The sequence below is a fragment of the Pogona vitticeps genome, chromosome 2 (assembly GCF_051106095.1).
Source record: "Pogona vitticeps strain Pit_001003342236 chromosome 2, PviZW2.1, whole genome shotgun sequence".
Classification (NCBI taxonomy): Eukaryota; Metazoa; Chordata; class Lepidosauria; order Squamata; family Agamidae; genus Pogona; species Pogona vitticeps.
The window spans coordinates 210,951,850-210,971,648 of record NC_135784.1 but is presented as its reverse complement, the minus strand read 5'-3'; the positions used below and the strand labels follow the sequence as shown (position 1 = coordinate 210,971,648).

Here is a 19,799-nt window from a genome sequence, read left to right as displayed (position 1 = left end):
GACTCAACTTGTTTCTGGAGAAAAAAATCTTGTTTTTCTTAGAGTCTTGGAGTTGGGATTTGGGACTTTATACCAAAGACTAGGACTCAGACTTGGGATTTGGTACCAAAGACTTGGACTTGGACTTGGGACTCGGAGTTGGGACTTGGACCCAAAGACTTGCCAACATCCCTATTAGTGACATGTAAACACAGAGGACTAAAGAACATAATTAATTGCTAAGCTGTATGAAGGTATACAAAGCCCAGATGCCTGTCTTTGAGGAGTCTCAGTGTAGGCCTGGGTCCTAGAAGTGTGTTGAACTCCTATTGATTCCAGGGGTCACCTGCTCTCAGTTCTCCAGGGACTCCTTGCAAGCAGAAAGGTTATAAGGTTAATATTTCTATGTATTTTGCTGCATTACTGTTCATGTTTTTTGTTCTTTAATAAAGTTGGCTCATTAGAGTATTCGTTGTCTCCAAATCATAAAAGAATCTCTTGTCAGCCTTGGTAAGCCATATAGCTGTGCAGTATCAAAGATTTCTTCTATGATGCAGTCCCAGCTGAGCTAGCATCCGTGCAATTCATTTGATTTTATTTGGATAATACCAGTTAGTTTCACTGAACTGCAGCATTGTGATGCTCTTACACTACTTGGACTGACAGTTAAATAATCATAGGTTTCAAATGCTAGTATAGGTAAAGGTAAAGGTTCCCCTTGACATTTTTAGTCCAGTCGTGTCCGACTCTAGGGGGCGGTGCTCATCCCGTTTTTCAAGCCATAGAGCCAGCGCTTGTCTGAAGACAGTTTCCATTGTCATGTGGCCAGCGTGACTAGGGAGCGCCGCTTTACCTTCCCACTGAGGTGGTACCTATTTATCTACTCACATTTACATGCTTTCAAACTGCTAGGTTGGCGAGGAGCTGGGACAAAGCGACAGGAGCTCACTCCGTCACGTGGATTCGATCTTATGACTGCTGGTCTTCTGACCCTGCAACACAGGCTTCTGCGGTTTAACCCACAGCACCACCATGTCCCACTAGGTCATTTGGAAGTAGTGAGGAAATTGTATACTTGCTTTTTACCAAAGCAGGTGATTTTGTTTATCACCATAAGGAGCTGCTGTAACTAGACATATGCACAAAATCCTACCATTAATACTGTTACTTTGCCTCTGTGGAGTGTGAACCGGTATTTGACTTTTTAACCACACTGTCTGCTGAAAGAATGTTAATCTTATGGTATTCATTCTGGGTGGTCTTTGCAAAAACAGTTTAAAAAGTGCAAATGAGTGCCATCTAGATCAGAAGAACATGACTGGGTCATCAGCTTATTAACTCTTAACCTGAGATACTGTTGTTTTTTCCTCTTTGTAGCAAATACTGCTTCATGCCCGTGAAAATGCTACCAAGGTGATATTTCTTATTACTGATGGCTATTCAAATGGAGGGGATCCCAGGCCCATTGCGGCTTCCTTGCGTGAATTTGGAGTGGAGATCTTCACATTTGGGATATGGCAAGGCAACATTAGAGAGCTGAATGACATGGCATCTCACCCCAAAGAGGAACATTGCTACTTGCTCCACAGTTTTGCAGAGTTTGAAGCTTTAGCTCGCAGAGCGCTTCATGAAGGTATTATATCGATTTCTGTGAAATGTTATTGTAGCCTTCTGGATATTGACATTTTAAAACAATGTGTTGATACTTCATCATTTATCTGAATTATAAATTTACCATTGGCTTTAGCATTAATTAGCAGGTTAACGGAAAAACAAGACTGGAATATATAAATGCAGTATTCCTAATACCAGACATAAGAAAATGGAATGTGAAGTTTGTAAGCACCTTCAATTTCCTCTGAAAGTGAGATGGTGGCTTTGAAGTAAAAACCCAATAGGCTTTTAAAATCAGAACCTTCTCCAGATGTTAAATGAAGAAAGAATTGGTGTGTGTGGATATGAATCTTTGCCTTGTACTTACTTTCTGCTTGTTCAGTTTTGCATTTGCACAGGGCCTACATGTGCACACCTGAAGGATCTACTGTGTTTCTTTATGTCCAAGTGTATGTGTGTAGGATTTGGATAGTAGATACAATTGTAATTTTACTCCTCAATTTTCTTTTATTAAATTTATTACTCAATTGATGTAGAATATGTGAGATGTGAAGAAGGTGAATACAAAGAAGTACCGTACATGTAGGATAATACTAACACATTAACGCAATAATCTTAGAACTGCAGAGCTGGAAAGGGCCTTATGGATTATCAGGTCCAGTCCCTGTCAAAGAGGCACATTGGGGAGCTGAACCTCCCAACCTCTGGCCCCACGGCCAAATGCCTAAACCATTCAGCTATTCAACAGTTAAAACCAGTCTTAAATATAAACAGAATTCTGCATAAATGAAAGGAGTTATAGCTGCTGGCAGATCAACCAAGTCATTGCCCCAAATCCAGCTGACCAAAAAAAAAAGGGTAAGGCAATCACACAGATTCCCTCCCCAACTCCTGTCAATTCCTCTTCACACATTTGGGCATGTGGCTCTTTGTGCAGATGATTTCACAATCACTGGATCATGATGTGCAACACAAAGAATGCTGGAAGGGGAAAAAAGTATCATTATCATTCTTCTGTGATTGCGTTAGTAAACAGAATTCTGGCCACCATAAAATAGATCAGGTCATAGACCATGGAAAACCTGGGTAAAAATAATTTTTTTGAAAAATCTTATTCAGGGGTGTTTTATTAGAACTGTTCTTACAGGAGGGATGGGCACAATTTCAGAAGGGGAATGTTGCGATGACATTGACACCTTGTGAGCTGCATGGGGACCATATCTACTCTGTGTCAGCAAGTATGCTGCTGTAGTGGCACCAAAAGTGATGGTTTAATTTTTTTTAAAAAATACACTTGAGCTTCCAGGAGCACACATCAGATTTTTATTACTGCATGAACTGGACATCTACACAAAGCTGGAATTTTAGCCTTTGGAGGTTTTTGGAATCACAGAGTCTGCAGTTTTATTTTATAAAAACAAACATGAGGAGTTCTGGGATTTTCTCTCACAGCATTAAAATTGGAATCTAGTCACAAAAATTTAGATCATGGCCTGTGAAATTCTCTTTGGTGTAATCTCGTGAAGGAACTCTGATTCATTTTCAGGGCCCTTCCTCTTCCCATACAAAATTCAAAATGGCATACGTTTGTGGCTTGATTTAACATACGGATGCTCTTAGGTAGCTTACAATGTGGGGGCTGTTGTTTATTATCTATTAAAGCAGAGTTGGGCAATTTCCAGGGGTCTGGTGGCTGTACCAACTTCTCTCTGGATCTTTGAGAACTGCATCTACTCATGTAATTCCCACTACATGTAATTCTTTTTTGAAAAAAGAAAACTGATAAGGCCCCTGTACCAGGGTGAATTGATTGCACATTTGCTTAATGCGTATTTTTCACACTGCATATTTTATATGTACCTTACATTGTAGTCTTCTGTAGCTTACATTAATTTCTGTGAAGGAAAATTACTCATAGAATTGGATCTTTGAAAGTTAATTCACCTGTGCAGGCCAGGAAGTAGATCACAGGCTCATTGCTATCACTGGAAAAAAATGACTAATTTCTTCCTCCTTTGCAGCAAATGAAAAATTGGAACTTGGAACTGAATTTTAAAATAAATATTTGGATTGGGTGATTTTCTAAATGATTTTCCCTACTTAACAATATTTTCACTTCAGTCATACTTAGTATGTTTAATGCTGTACTGTATGTTTGTGTTTTTTATTTTGAACCCCTTACCCCCTCCAAAATCCTGTTTACAGATCTGCCCTCTGGTAGTTACATTCAAGAAGACATATCTCATTGCTCCTACCTTTGTGATGGGAGAGAAAATTGCTGTGATATTATGGCAAGCTGCAAATGTGGCACCCACACAGGGCAATTTGAATGCATCTGTGAAAAAGGATACTATGGCAAAGGGCTACAGCATGAATGTGCAGGTCAGTATCACTTTTCTTCTTTCAAGATTGCTGATATAAGAGGCTAATTTCTCTTAAAGTTGGCAGTGTTTTCTGTCCCATTTACTTTAACATAAACAGACTGAATCTGTTTACAGTGGTGCCTTGTTAGACAGTTACCCCGCATGACAGTTTTTTCACTAGACATTGAATTTTTATGATTGCTATAGCGATTCTATCTACGATCCTGTCTTCTATCTACGATCCTGTCTCCGATCTTTTTTTTTTTTTTTTTTTGTATTTTTATTTTTTATAAGGGATAACAAAAGGGAAAAGGGAATTGGGATTGATGAGGAAGAGGGGAGACAATAACATACTTTCATCCATTCTGTACCTATTGCCATATCAAGATTTTAAATTATTCTATTTACTCTTTTCTGCCTTCTAGATTCAGTTCTCCTTTCAATATGTACTGTTCACAAGCTGGATCCTGTCTCCGATCTTAACATGGTAGATATTCATGACCTGTGGGAAGGCAGATTTTCAGCTTTGAAGGAGGATGAGCAGATAGGAAAGCCAACTAACATTGCATACTTCCACACTATTAGAGGAGGCCGGGTAGGTGGGGCCCGTCAGCCCTGGAAGGCAGCCCATCTAGGAGAAGGAAAACTCTGAATTTAAACCTCCACTGCCTTGTGGCTATATCCACTTATGGAAAGGGCTTCAGGAGATAACCTCGAGGCAAAATCCGGAGCTGGAGTCCCGGAGGCAGTTTGTGTCATTCTGCCAACTCCTGCGACGTCACTGGAAGCAGTTGTACTGGCTCTTGCCTTTCCACTGGACTATTTCAGCGATGTGGAGAGGGGGGATTTGCTGCTTGGGTAACAGCCTATCCTCCATTTTATTTTACCCAGGCTTCGTGCTCTGGAGAGGACACTCCAGCTTCGCATACAGCGTCGAAACAACACGGGTAGTAGCAGTTACCGGTTATAAGTCTTTGCTCAATTGGCGTAGAGCATGACGCCAGGGGCTACTTCTGACGGTGGGAGAGGTCATTGCACCTCAATAGGTAGATACCGCCCGCCTTAAGCTGGGCAGCCCCCAGCCAGTAAGGTGCTACCTCGCCACGGTCTGTTAACTTCATGGGGTGCGTGGGGTTTAGGGTCAAACCTGACAAGCAGATCGATAACCGTGCACCATGCAACAATCGTAAAAAAACTTCTGCCCTTAAGCTGGGCACCTGGAATGTACGGACAATGACCCCTGGCTTTCCTGACTATGGCTTTCCTGACGACCTCCAAGAAATAGATGATGTGCGCAAGACAGCTGTCATTGACATGGAACTAAGTAGACTGCAGATGGACATTGTTGCCCTGCAAGAGACAAGATTGCCAGACTCGGGATCTGTCAAAGAAAAAAACTTCTCATTTTTCTGGCAGGGAAAACCATCGAATGAGACCAGGGAATATGGTGTTGGCTTTGCAGTCAGAAATACTCTTCTGAGATGCATTGTTCCACCTACTGTGGGGAGTGAAAGAATCCTGTTTCTGCAGCTCCACTCATCAGCAGGACCAGTAACCCTCATTAGCGCATATGCACCAACACTGTCATCCACTCCAGAAGTGAAAGACAAATTCTATGACGATCTGGCAGCTACTGTCAAAAAAGTCCCCGAAAGAGAGGCACTGTTCATTCTTGGAGACTTTAACGCTAGAGTTGGTGCTGATCATAATTCTTGGCCCACCTGTCTAGGCCATTTTGGCATTGGAAAGATGAATGAAAATGGCCAACGCTTGCTGGAGTTCTGCTGTTATTTTGGTCTCTGTGTCAGCAACACATTCTTTAATACGAAGCTGCAACACAGAGTTTCCTGGAGACATCCAAGATCCAAGCATTGGCATCAGCTTGATCTGATCCTCAGTAGACGTTCTAGTCTCCCTAGTATTACGATCACACACAGTTACCAGAGTGCTGATTGTGATACTGATCACTCCCTGGTGTGTAGTAGAGTAAAACTGCAAACAAAGAAATTGTATCACACAAAAAAGGAAGGAAGACCACATATTGATATCAGCAAGACTCGTGATCAAAGAAAAGTGAAGGAATTCGCCCAAGCACTCGAGGAAGCCCTCCCAGGTCCGGCTAATGTAAATGCACCTGAACGATGGGAACACTTCAAGAACGCTGTCTATAACACCGCCTTGTCCACCTTTGGCAAGAAGACCAAAAAGATGGCTGACTGGTTCGAAGCCCATTCAGAGGAGTTAATGCCAGCCATCGAGGCTAAGAGAAGAGCTCTAGCAGCATACAAAGCCTGTCCTAGCGAGTACAACTTGCAAGCTCTTCGAGCTGCTTGTAGCCAAGTCCAACAGGCTGCCAGGAGATGCTCCAATGATTATTGGCTCCAGCTCTGCTCCCAGATACAGATAGCAGCGGACACAGGTAACATCAAAGGAATGTATGACGGTATCAAGCAGGCCTTAGATCCAATGCAGAAGAAATCTGCTCCCTTGAAGTCTGCTACAGGTGTGCCCATCCAGGACCGAGCACAGCAGATGGAACACTGGGTACAGCACTACTCTGAGCTATATTCCAGAGAGAATGTAATAACTGAAGATGCATTAAATAACATCGAGTGCCTGCCTGTCTTGGAAGAGCTGGACAGTGAACCAACCTTAGCAAAAATAAAAGCGGCCTTGGATTCCCTCGCCTCCGGCAAGGCACCTGGAAAGGATAACATCCCTGCTGAAGTGCTGAAGTGCTGTAAGGAGATCATCACCACCGAACTGTATGAAGTCTTTTGTCTCTGCTGGAGGGAAGGTGGAGTCCCACAGGACATGAAGGACGCAAACATCGTCACATTGTACAAGAACAAAGGAGACAGGGACGACTGCAATAACTACTGTGGCATCTCTCTTCTTAGCGTTGTAGGGAAGCTGCTTGCCCATGTTGTGCTGAAGAGGCTCCAGGTTCTTGCAGACAGAGTCTATCCAGAATCACAGTGTGGATTCCGAGCTAATAGATCCACCACTGACATGGTATTCTCCCTCCGACAGCTGCAGGAGAAATGCAGGGAACAACAATAGCCACTCTTAGTGGCCTTCATAGACCTTACAAAAGCATTTGATCTGGTTAGCAGGGATGGCCTTTTTAAAATACTTCCCAAGATTAGATGTCCACCCCGTCTCCTTAACATCATCAGATCCTTCCATGAGGGAATGAAAGGCACTGTAGTTTTTGACGGCTCAACATCAGACCCCTTTGACATCCGAAGCGGAGTGAAACAGGGCTGTGTCCTCACACCAACACTTTTTGGGATCTTTTTTGCTGTCATGCTGAAACATGCCTTTGGAACTGCAACCGAGGGTGTCTATCTCCGGACTAGATCAGACGGAAAGCTCTTTAATCTCTCTAAATTGAGAGCGAAGACCAAAGTCCAACTGAAATGCATGCGGGACTTCCTCTTTGCAGATGATGCAGCCATTGTTGCCCACTCTGCTGAAGACCTCCAACAACTCATAAATCGATTCAGCAAGGCCTGCCAAGACTTTGGACTAACAATCAGCCTGAAGAAAACACAAGTCATGGGCCAGGGTGTGGACTCACCTCCTTCTATTACCATCTCCACACAAGAATTGGAGGTTGTTCATGACTTTGTGTACCTGGGCTCAACCATCTCTGACACCCTGTCTCTGGATGTCGAGCTGGATAAACGCATTGGCAAAGCAGCTACCATGTTCTCTAGACTCACAAAGAGAGTATGGCTCAATAAGAAGCTGACGACACATACAAAGATCCAGGTCTATAGAGCCTGTGTCCTAAGCACACTCCTGTACTGTAGTGAGTCCTGGACCATTTGTGCACGGCAGGAGAGGAAGCTGAACACCTTCCATATGCGTTGCCTCCGACGGATTTTTGGTATCACCTGGCAGGACAAAGTTGCAAACAGAGTAGTCCTAGAACGAGCTGGAATTTTCAGCATGAACACATTACTGAAACAGCGACGTCTATGTTGGCTTGGACACGTCGTGAGAATGGCTGATGGTCGGATTCCAAAGGATCTCCTGTATGGAGAATTAGTGCAGGGAAATCGCCCCAGAGGGAGACCACAGCTGTGATACAAGGATATCTGCAAGCGAGATCTGAAGGCCTTAGGAATGGACCTCAACAGATGGGAAACCCTGACATCTGAGTGTTCAGCCTGGAGGCAGGCATTGCATCACGGCCTCTCCCAATTTGAAGAGACCCTTGTCCAGCAGGCTGAGGCAAAGAGGAAGTCACAAAAGCAGCAAAACCAGGGAGCTGGACAGGGGACAGATTGGATTTGTCTTCAGTGTGGAAGAGACTGTCACTCTCGAATCGGCCTCCTCAGCCACACTAGATGCTGTTCCAAGTCCTCCATACAGAGCACAGTACCATAGTCTTTCGAGACTGAAGGATGCCTAACCATAGCGATTCGCAAAACAGTGATTCCTATGGGGGAATTTCGCTGGACAATGTTTGGTCCCTGCTTCACAAATCAATTTTCACTAGACAACGATTTTGACAGCTCCCTCCGTGCTTGCAAAACGGGTGCTTTCGGGACCTAACCTTCGTAAGACAGCTGTTTAAACAGCTGATCGGCGGTTCGCAAAGCGGCTTTCCTATGGCCAGTGTTCGCTAGACAACGACGATTCTTCCCCATTGGAATGCATTAAACAAGCTTCAGTGCATTCCAATGGGGAAATGCTTTTCGCTAGGCGATTTCAGTGGAACGGATTATCATCGTCTAGCGAGGCACCACTGTATTTGCATGTAATATGCATCGTGGGGGAAGGATTGTGAAAAAGGTTAACTTGTTGTATTTCTACCAGCCATGTTCCTGGTAACCTCTTGTTTTTGCAAACCCTGTCAGTCATCATCTAGACTTAAGGTTTCCTCGTGCTAAAAATAATGGAGGTCTTGCGCTTATAAATGTGGAATGAATTAATGAACAGTTGCAATAAACAGACCTTTGAATACTTGCATAACTGTATGTATACACTAATCAGAGAGCTAGAATTAGTCGTGACTTGTTTGTGTTAAATATGAAAGCTTTTCAGCCGTAACAAAGCACCATCAGTGTTCACTTCTCAGTTCAGCTGTATTTAGCTCTTGATGGTGTATTGTTTCCATTTTTGTGGAAATGGAGTGAGAGTTCATCCACTTTTTTTTAATTTAAATGTTAAACTGGGTTTTTGATCATAGCTCAGTGATACAACATATGTTTTGCATACAGGGGTTTGATTCCTGGTATTCCACATTGGATTGCTGGCATTCTCAGTTAAAAGTATCAGATAGGAGGTGATGTGATCCTTAAAATCTATCGCAAATCAAGGTTGACCATAGTGGGCTACTTGGATATATAATCTGGTATGCTATAAGGGAGCTCCTTGTGTTCTTAATGACTAGAGTTAGTAAAGAAAATGGAGCTCATGCCAGGTCAAGATGATTAGGGTTTTTTGTCCTTCTGTTGTTGTGTTTTGGTAAGTGAATGGACCTCTTTAGAAGCTCTCAGTACCTGAATAAAGGGCCTATGTATAAAGGGCATGCAGATCAGGTCTGCCCTGCCTTGCATCTTGTCCCTGAGTCCATGACATTATGTAAATGTTTCTGAATGTCTGTTTTTTAAAAAGTCTGCAAATTGTTGGAGAAATGCAAACACCTATGTTTGGTAGTGCTCTGAAGCACCCTAAGTGGGTGGCCTAGTTAATCAAAGCCCATACAGCAATCACATTTCTGTAATCACATACAAATTCAATCCTAATAGTGTAATACTATAATATTTCAGTAAGGTTCAATAAACTAGGCTGAGTGAGAGAATAGAGACAAAAATAAAACTCTTACTCTGATTTGATCTGTTTTTCAACATTTGCCTGAAGACAGAGACATGGCTCGGCTGTCAGTAAGTTATTGGCACAATTCATTTGAAGATTCCAGAAATATTAATCATGAATGGCTTAAAGTGTTTGCAGGAGTAAAAATACTTATTGTTTCAGTTCCCAAAGTTCTTGTAAGTGAAATGAGAAAGTCTTTAGTTTAGCTGTTATAACTATTTGCATTAACAGTCAAACACATCTGGTGTAGATTAAGCTATAGAGTAAAGATGGCTGGTTTATGCAAATTTAATTTTCAATGTGAAATTTCTCCATTTATCTGAGTATCCAAACAAAATTAAATTTTGACTCAGCTCCACTCTGAAGCCTATAATGGGCAAGACATCAAAATCCTTATATTCATCACAATCTGAACATGTGGTTATTGTCTGCTTTTGAAGATGCACAGTATAAAATCATAAGATTTTATAGTTGCATTTAGCAATCTCCGCACTTTTTTCTTTTTTCTGTCTTTTGCAGAAACAATCAGCAGGGCATCAGCAAACAGAATTTTTAAAAGGTGGCATATGCGAGATGCCTACAAAGGTCTGCCATCTGCAGCAGATGTGCTTATTGGAGGGAAGTTGTGTGCACAAGTCATAACATTCAGCCTGAAGCGCTTAAATTAATCCTGTAAACATGATTTAATCTTTCTCAAGTCTTGCTCTATTTCTTAAAAAATAATAATTAACATATGTCCTATGCAGGGGAAGAAAATAAAATATAAGTAGGAAACCTTATACTTCGTAGTGATGATGGTGCAAGCAAGCTTAGAATGAATACTTTAGTGGCTGTTTTTATTTTTAAAGTACTGGTTTTCATTTTCAGGTTTCAGAACCTAATTTTGCAGAGTACAGTAAGAAAACATAGCTGAGATTTAAGGACTTGCTAGGCACAAGTCCAATAAGATATTGAACTCTTGTTCTTGATCTGGGGAGTTCCTCCTTATCTATCTCTCTGTAAGATTTAACCTACAAGGGAATATACTCTTATGTCCACACAATGAGAATTCCTGAGTCTGAACTAGCTGTCAAAATGTGGAGGATCTGGGGAACTGGTAGGAGAACAGGAAAAATATTTTCAGCAAAAGCACACCACTGATACTAGCTAAGGGGAAGGAGCAGCTAACTGAATCTAAGTGACACTACTGCCCCCGCCAAGGAAGCACACTTTTGTGGAAAGAGACTGTCCTTCTCACTCACATTTGTCATTCCTCTCCAAGGTGAAAGCAGCATCAGTTAGATCAAACATGGTAATCTCTTGAGCTGCTCTTTGTTTTTGAAGGGACTGTATAGAAACCGTGCTGACGTCCTATAGCAAAAATACCTTCTGTGATATGTTTGAAATTGGCAGTTATATAATTAATATAACCTCTGGGCTTTGGAGTGGTCGCATGTGTGAATTAGTCTAGGGGCTTGATTCTACTGACCATAAGAAACACCGTTGAATTGGGTTCTTTTTTTTTTTTTAAAGTTTAAAATAAAGTGTCTCTATGATGTGAAAGGAAGCACGGATTATTTTGCCAAGGAAATGTGTCACTTCCCCCCCCCTCGTGTGTGAGTGAGTGAGTGAGTGAGTGAGTGAGTGAGTGAGTGAGTGAGTGAGAGAGAGAGATTGTCCAGTCTTGAGGGAGGCAAGTGAGAAAGACTGAGGAGCAGGGTTGGAGGAGCAAAGTGCTGCGTTTGAGGGGGGGGAAGGGGGGAGGATCTGAGGCACAGAACCTCATAGGCCACATGATTTTTATGTAGGATCATCCACAAACCATTGCCGTTCTTTGGAGCCAAAAAGGAACATAATATTTTCAGGAGCCATTCCCTGGCTTCCTTCTCCTTCTAGTCCCTAGCAGCTCTATCTCTCTGTGCTTCTTTTCCTAAATGCTGCTTCTCTCTGCCTCCCAGGGAACAACAGGACCAGTCAAGGAACAGAAGCTGCCAGGCTTTCTAAAGGGAGAAGCTGCTTTGCCAGCAGACCCTCTCTGTCCTTCTCTTTTACCTCACCGCAACAGCAGGGGCAAGTGGCCAGTGTGAGGGCAGGCCAGGTGGGAGCAGGACAAAGCCTCACATGCAATGATTCTAAAAGCCAGTGTAGCCCCCGCAACCGAGATACAGCACGGCTGAAAAAAAGAATTAAAGGTTTTCCCAAGAGGATGCACACACATACCCAAATAACATGTGACTACCTTGTTATTTCTAAATTGATTCCATTTAGAAAGGGGCTTATTGCGAGGCAAATGTAAATGCAGGCGGGAACTAGAGGAGATACTAGATGGAAAAGTTTGCTATCTACACTTGGTGAATGAAGAGGTTTCTAGAAGTCTTGTCTCTCAGAGCCAGATATATAGCAGTATAACATCAATAACTATTGTATTTAAAAGGGATGATGAAGAGTAGTGATGGATGTAAACACCAGCTTTCTGGAGTTTCAGTGTCTCTTAAAGGGAAGTCAGAACATGAGCTGGGAGGCAACACATTAGCATATTAACATCATCTGTGCTGCTTTTTCCTTCTAATGATGCCCCAGAGCACTCAATTTTTTTCTCAAATTGTTCTCTCTTAAGTGGCCTGCTGTCTTAAGAGAGAGAAAAAAATTCTCAAGAAGTATGGGATATGACAAAATAGGTAAATCAGAATGGTGAATATCAGCTGCCCCAACTCAGGGCCGATTTGATATACTGTAAATCACAATATAAATTTTTAAAAATTGATTTTTTAAAAAAGATTTAAATCACCATTTTTTAAAAGCAAACATTTTTTAAAAAGAAACTAAATGAGTCACTTCTGCAAGTTAACATTTAAAAAATGGTTGTATGTGTTCTAGTGACTCTATATCATTTTCAGGAAACAAAAGTCTGAAACTTCTTAAATCCACAGACTAGCTTACTGAGTTCATGCCACTGTTCAGATATTTAAAATTTGTTAAAGTAAAGTTAGGCTCACATGAGCCACTAGAGTGAGTTTGATAGATGAATGTGTGTAGCTGGATAGAAACCAGTTGTTGACTTTCCCTGAACTTTTGATGACTCTTACAGGGTTTCTTTTCTTTTGTGATATGCTAATAATATTCCAATATCTTATCCAAACAGCATTATAGTCCAGCTACTTTGATGCCTGGAATTTGTTTTTCTTACTTCTTTTCCTTTCTCCAAGGGTGGCTTATGTTCTTGACTGTGAATAATAACCCTTTTCATGCCTAGTGTAGTGTTCAGGAAGGGATTTTATAAGTCTTACAAAGCTAAATAATTAAACCAGTGAGAGCTTCATTATCTTATTTTATATTCTCATCCTCTGTCTTATGCATCCATAGCTGGTTGGATAGTTCAGTGATTTATGTATCTGGCTGTGGACCCAGAGTTTGAAAGTCTGATTCCCCACTGTGTTTCTTGGGAGAAGAGCCTGCCGGTCTTGGGGCAAGCTGCACAGTCCTAGGTTGCCCCCCAGAAGAAGAGAATGGTAAACCACTTCTAAGTATTCTCTACCTGGAAAACCCTGAAAAGAGTTTCCTTAGGTCAAAATTAATATTATCTTATACATCGAGAGCTGGGAAGGATGGAGAACTGGAGAGCAGGAGGTTGAGTAGACTGGTTGTTGCTATTTCCTAGTGACCTATTTTTATAAGATGCCCCAGGGCAAGTTATAACCCTCCAGATGTTGTCATACTATGACTCCCATAACATCTAATCAGCAAGGACAATGGGCAGGGTTGATGGGAGTCTCGTCCAACAGAAGGACTCAGGTTTAAAGTGATTGTTTCAGGGGAATTTAACCAGATGTGCCTAGAGTTCAACAGACCAAGAGATTTTCACGCCAGTGACTGACTGAATTTGAAAGCCCCTTTATACCACATTTTTATATCTGTTCCTGGCTAGGAAATGTTTACATTTCAAATCAGCACAGCTAATTCACTCTGTTTTATATTAAATTTTTGTCTACAGCAGTCATGGATAACCAATACATTGGGAACTTTATATGTTCTGAAAAAATTGTCTCGGTTTTGCCTGTTATAGGGCTTGCCATGTTTCTGTGTACCTCTGTTCCCAGCCCAAAGGGAGCCTTGTGCTTTGAAATAAAGCAGTGAGGGAGTGCTGAATGAACGGCAGCTGTTTGTCTATCAAGATTCGGAAAAACAAATTTGCCACCTCCAGCTGACTTTGCAGGGCTGCAGCCTCCTTTCTGGAACTTGCTTTTAAAAAGAAAGTTTAGCTCCTACATCTGGCCATGATGATTTGGGGACTTTTCTGCTTCTTCGGCAACACCCCTGCTCTCCCAACTATGTAATGCTCAACCTGATTAGAAGTCTTCCAGGACCGGAAAGCTAGCCCATATCTGTAAGATTGTAATGGTTCAATAAAGGTATTGCCCTTTTTAAAAAAATATTGAGTTGAAGAACCACAAGGTTTTTGTCTTTTTTATTACAGTGCCATTGGGTAGTCTGTTTGGGTGTGTGACAGACATTCTAGCCAGTGCTGCTGTAATAAAAGAAGTCCCAGTAAGTAGAGCTATATTATATGTGCTAATGAGTCTGGTTTAGTCACTCATGTAACAATAGGTCCTCTGCTAACTGAAATCTGGGTGAAGGAGAATAGATTGACTAGTAGTAGTTGTTCAGTCATAGCAACTATTATATATGCCAGTAAATTTTGACCCCTTGATCTTAATTATGGGATATACTTTACCATGAATTAGAGGTTTAACCTTAATTATAAAAATTAGAGCTTTGGCTATATTTTAATATTGCTTCGTGCTTTGATGTTAGGCTTTGATCACTCTCCCCACTTTAAGTTGCTAAGGATGGCTTTGATTAAGGTTGAGTGTCAGTGCAATTTAATAAGCTTACTTAAGCACACCCACCCACAAATGTGCTTGGTGCATGGAGGGTCTGTGTAGATGACATGAGCATGGTAATTTTTTGATGAATATTTTCCAGTATTCTAATAGTCGAGGCACCTCTCTATCTCATCTTAAAATGGACTTGACTGCAGTATTGCAGTTTAACAACTGTGCCGCAGCGCTCACTATTATTGAACTTTTCCTCAAGGTTATGCTGCCTTTTGGTGGGATTGCTGATCAGCTTTTAAAGTTAACCTTCTTTGTATGATCTAGATGCTATTTAAAATATGAGTGAAACTTCGGAGTGAATGAATTATAAAAATGGATCAATTTTATCATTAAGCATTATAATAAATTAGTTCTTACAAATTGCTGTGTAAGGGAATATTTGTCCATTCCATACCATTTAATCTGCTGTTCCTTTCTGAAAGCACTGAAGACTATATGACTGTGTGACTGCCTAAAAAGTACATTTGAGAATTTATAAAAGCAGTTATCAAGGGTGCATAACATGTTTTTCTGTGTTTTTTTTAACAGTTCTTCCATGTCCTCTGATTACCCTATTGTACTGGGAACAAGGCTTCTTTTATTTGTCTTGGGAAAGGGTGGGGGGTGAAAATTCAATTTCATGGAAAATGAACTATGTGGTTTCTTGAAAGACCCAAAGGCCGCAATTTTGTTGCCACAAACTCTTCTTTCCAATTTCAGCCATATTGCATTTTCAGATAACCACAGTGCTTAAATTCCTCCACAAAAGCCTTAAATGTTGAGGACAGAGGCAACACATTATCAAGCAGTACCTAGGAACATTGACATCCGGATTCATGCAGCTGTGTACAGGGGCTGGAGCAGTAGCATTCTTTATGTGGATTCATGGCAAACTCATTTTCTAATTGTATTTCATGTTATAGTCAAAATGATGCTATTCAACTATAAGAGATGTATGTTGGCAGTCTTTAAGAAAGCAGTTATGTCTTCCCAAAATAACTGTAAGCGAAAAAAAATCCTGTGGGGGAACAGACAAGCTCCGCACATTGCAATAAGCACGTCCAGTGGTCACAGAAAGTTGAGCACTTGGGGGAATGAAATAAAATTCCCTGGAAATGAAGATGGGTGGCTGGTTGAAATCCTGAATAGGAGCATTCCACATTACAATGGCTAAACTCCTGTTACTTAGTGTAGTATATTGCTCTAGAGTAGGCCCATTGGATCAATGGGGATTTGGCCATTTTGGCCAGTGTTTGGTTGTGGGTGGTTTAAGCTACAATTGTTGTTGTTTAGTCATTTAGTCGTGTCCAACTCCTTGTGTCCCCATGGACCAGAGCACGTCAGGCCCCCCTGTCTTCCACTGCCTCATGGAGTTGGGTCAAATTCATGTTGGTGGCTTTGATGACACTATCCAACCATCTCATCCTCGGTCGTCCCCTTCTCCTCCTGCCTTCACACTTTCCCAACATCAGGGTCTTTTCCAGGGAGTCTTCTCTTCTCATGAGACGGCCAAAGTACTGGAGCCTCAGCTTCAAGATTTGTCCTTCCAGTGAGCACTCAGGGTTGATTTCCTTTACAACAGAAGCTACAGTTAGGAAGGTAATATTGGTACAAGGTCTAGCCCATAAGGCAGTGAGGTGGCAACCTCTGATGATATATGTCCACCTCACTGAAAGACCCATACCAATTCTCCAAAAGATTTTGGTGGCTGCCAATCATTTTGTCTCAGGCTGTAAGCCTTCCTGGAGAACCCATATCTGTGCCGCATCCCCACCCACTTTGGCTATGGCAAATGCATAGCTAGGATGTGTGGGTATCCGTGTTTGGAAAGGATATCTCTCTTTGGGTTATACCCAACTCTGAGGGAGCTCTCTTCTTGTGGCAACATTATACTCACCATGTCCATAATCCCTTACAGTACTTCTTCCATTACCCTCTGTCAAAGTTCTTGCCACCTGGGCTCTTTCTTGTAGCCACTCTGTCAAGCTACCTGTTCCCCGGTTCAGGGTAGGAGCGCCCAGAGGGAACAAAAGGAATGAATGCTATGAAACCTGGAGGGAATCCATTTATTCTCCAACACACTTCCACCACATCAGGTGTATACTCCAGGGTTTCAGCATTTAAACTTTGATAGGTAGCCACCAGATCCCATAGATTTCAACCAGACTAACTCAGTAGCTTGACTGTAGTTCAGGACTGGATAGTTTATACTACACATCTCCCCTTCAGACATAGGCTTGAAAGGATTTGTAAAGTTTATTTTAAAACAAAAGGGAAAGTAAGAAAATGAAGAATAATACAAAATTTAGGGGGGAAAAACAGTTCCATGTCAAACACCTGTGGATCCAGGATTACAGGATGCAAAACAACAATAAAAAGGCCAAGCATTTCATGAACCTTCTTAATCTAACTAGTTATTAATATTGGCTGCAGAAAATGTTCTGGAAGGATTATTTTCCACTTTGATTGAGTTCACTGTATAAATTCATTTAATATGTCATTTTTGCTGTATTAACCTTCTTGAATTAATGAACAGCTAAAGCTATCCTATCTGCTCATAAGGGTAAAACCCAGCCTACCTTTACGAGATTGCAAATTTCTCCTTGCAAGCCAGAAAGGGGAAAACCTTGCCTATGGAACCACTTTTCTTGAGCCACTGTCAAGGAGGCACAGTGGAGAATCAAACTCTCAACCTCTGGCTCCACAGTCAGATACCCAAACCACTGAGCTATCCAGCAGTTCATGGATAGCTGCATCTGTGTTAAGGCTGAGCCATTTCAATAAACTTCAGAACACACCTTTAGATGAGAAACTGCTATATTTTCCTTTCAGTTGCTGGAAATCTGATGAAGACATTCTAATATAAAACTGCATGCCTTTGTTGTATTCCGTGACAAAGAAAATAGCTTATACAAAGATATCAACACTGAGGCAATAATTTTGTAATAAAAAATGATTATACAGCAATAGCTGAAATGCTGTTCACACCTCTATGCAATGTAAGATGAGTGACATCATCAGCCATTGAGAATTTTCAGAAATAAAATATTTCTAATTTCCCTTGAGGGTCCCAAGGCTCTTGTAGAATTCCTTCAGTTGTGAGAAGCTGCTGGGGACTGCAGGATGGGCTGCAGAATTTCTGATTCCACACAGTTATGAAGGGTATTTTCTGTTTACAATATTTTTCTATTCAGTCCTTGCTTTCCTGAAGTGTTTGAATAAGCACTGTTTACTCTGGGTAAAAAAGATAAAGTAAAATAAAATAGAGAGAGAGCCAGCACTGATAGGCCGCAAAGATCTATAGTTGTGCCAGGCATTTCATGAACCTTCTTAATCTGTCCAGTTATTAACATTGGCTGCAGAAAGTGCTCTGGAAGGATTATGTTCCACTTTGATTGAGTTCACTGAATAAAGTCATTTAATATGTCATCTTTACTGTAATAACCTTCTTGAATGGGTTTCTGTAGCATTACTTATCACTTTGCACTAGAGCAAGTTATAAAATGGGGGTGAGAAAAGGAAAAGCAGGATTTTGTGTATGTACCAGATTAAAAAAAAAACAAAAACTGGCAATATAGGCAGAATAAATCAAAATAATTTACCACCTTGGTAAAACATGCCAGGAACAGAGAAAAATCCCTGCAAACCATACATTTCAGTTACTTTTTTTGTGAGAGTCATTTTTGCTGGTCATGTACTTTGCTGTAAGATATAAATAAAATGCATGGAGACATTTGGCGTAACTCTTGGGAACTAGGACTGGAAGATGTCCAGAAGGTGGGAAATGGCAATGCAAAATGTTTTGGCAAATTCTTTCTGACTTCTCTTTTACTGCATATATGTTTGCTTTATAGCCTGCCCACCAGGGACATACAAGCCTGAAGGTTTGCCAGGTGGAATTACCACCTGCCTGTCATGTCCGGATGAAAATCACACCTCCCCACCAGGAAGTACCTCTGTTGAGGACTGTGTTTGCAAAGAAGGGTATCGCTCCAGAGGCCAGACATGTGAAGGTAAACTTTTCCCAAAAGAAAATGGAGAAACATTAATATTGTGATTAATGTTACTTTAAGCTAGCATTTGGTTTTGTTCTTCTGCAGAGATTTCTTTCTTTAAAAAGCAAAGTGTGCTGCTTATATACCACTCCATAACACTTAAAGCACTCCCTGGGCACTTTGCAAGTTAATTATGCAGGCTAAACATTGCCAAACCACCACCACCACCCCCAGCAATAGGATGGAAGACTAAGTCAACCTTGAGCTGGCTACTTAGGATTGAACTCCAAGGCATAAGCACAGGTTTGGCCACAGTATAGCAGTTTTGCCACTGCGCCATGTGGCTCTCCAAACCACTGTGTCTGCTGAGGACTCCCCCCCCCCATATCTTTCCATGTAATCCATGTCCCATTGCAGAGAAGTTCAGAATTTCACATCACGATTCACTATCCGTTCAACCCAAGTACAAGGAGAGTTTAGAATGTCACTAATACTCCCAAGTATCTATGTGTTTGTTGCACAGCACAACAATAGGGGTGGACAAAATGTGTTGTAGGGAGATTTTCAGATATTTAACTAATTCCCAGAAAGAAAGCACTAGAACAAGAGTGGCATGTGGTTCAATAAGGACCACAGCAGGCCTTGCCTCTCTCTCTCTCTCTCTCTCTCTCTCTCTCTCACTCTCTCTCTCTCTCTCTCTCTCTCTCACACACACACACACACACACACAGTCTTTTTTTTTGTCTAGAAGCTCTGGTAGCATGATTTGTGATTTGGAGGACCAACATATTTTCAGGGTGTTAGGGTCAAGGGACTGTGGCCATCAGAGATAAGGGGCAAGGATTATCCTTGAAATTACAGTAGGACTCCTTGTCCACTGTATCATTATCCACTGATTCACTTATCTATCATCTGAAAGTATTAAAAATATTAAAATAAAATTCCTAGAAGTACTGTATGTATTTCTAAAGATGAAGTTACCAGAACTGGCCACTATGGGGAGCAAGAGACCACCTTATGTCTAGTGTTCACTGTAATCCACATTTTTCAGCATTTGCCGGTGGGGGGTTTGAAACTGATATCACTGAAGATATGGTGGTCCTAATGTACAGAAACTGCTCACTCTTTCTTTAGAATTTTCCAGAAATTTTTAAGATTTCTAA

At 41.4% G+C, this 19,799-nt stretch overlaps 1 protein-coding gene and 1 long non-coding RNA gene across 4 annotated transcripts in view; both read left to right on the top strand.

Annotated features, from left to right (window-relative positions):
• SVEP1 (sushi, von Willebrand factor type A, EGF and pentraxin domain containing 1) overlaps positions 1-19,799 on the top strand; it is a 160,449-nt gene that overhangs the window by 24,733 nt on the left and 115,917 nt on the right. For all 3 annotated transcript variants that reach the window (XR_013541414.1, XM_020791136.3, XM_072992019.2), the window contains exons 2-4: positions 1,357-1,612; positions 3,799-3,975; positions 18,496-18,654. Coding sequence is in view for 2 of the 3 variants with exons in the window: in XM_020791136.3 (XP_020646795.3) it covers positions 1,357-1,612; positions 3,799-3,975; positions 18,496-18,654 (592 nt within the window). In the remaining variant the exon portion in view is untranslated. The remainder of the gene's footprint in view (positions 1-1,356; positions 1,613-3,798; positions 3,976-18,495; positions 18,655-19,799) is intronic.
• On the top strand, positions 13,147-15,339 carry LOC144586540 (uncharacterized). Its single transcript, XR_013541415.1, has 2 exons — positions 13,147-13,276; positions 15,191-15,339. It is a non-coding gene; the product is annotated as an uncharacterized LOC144586540 (long non-coding RNA).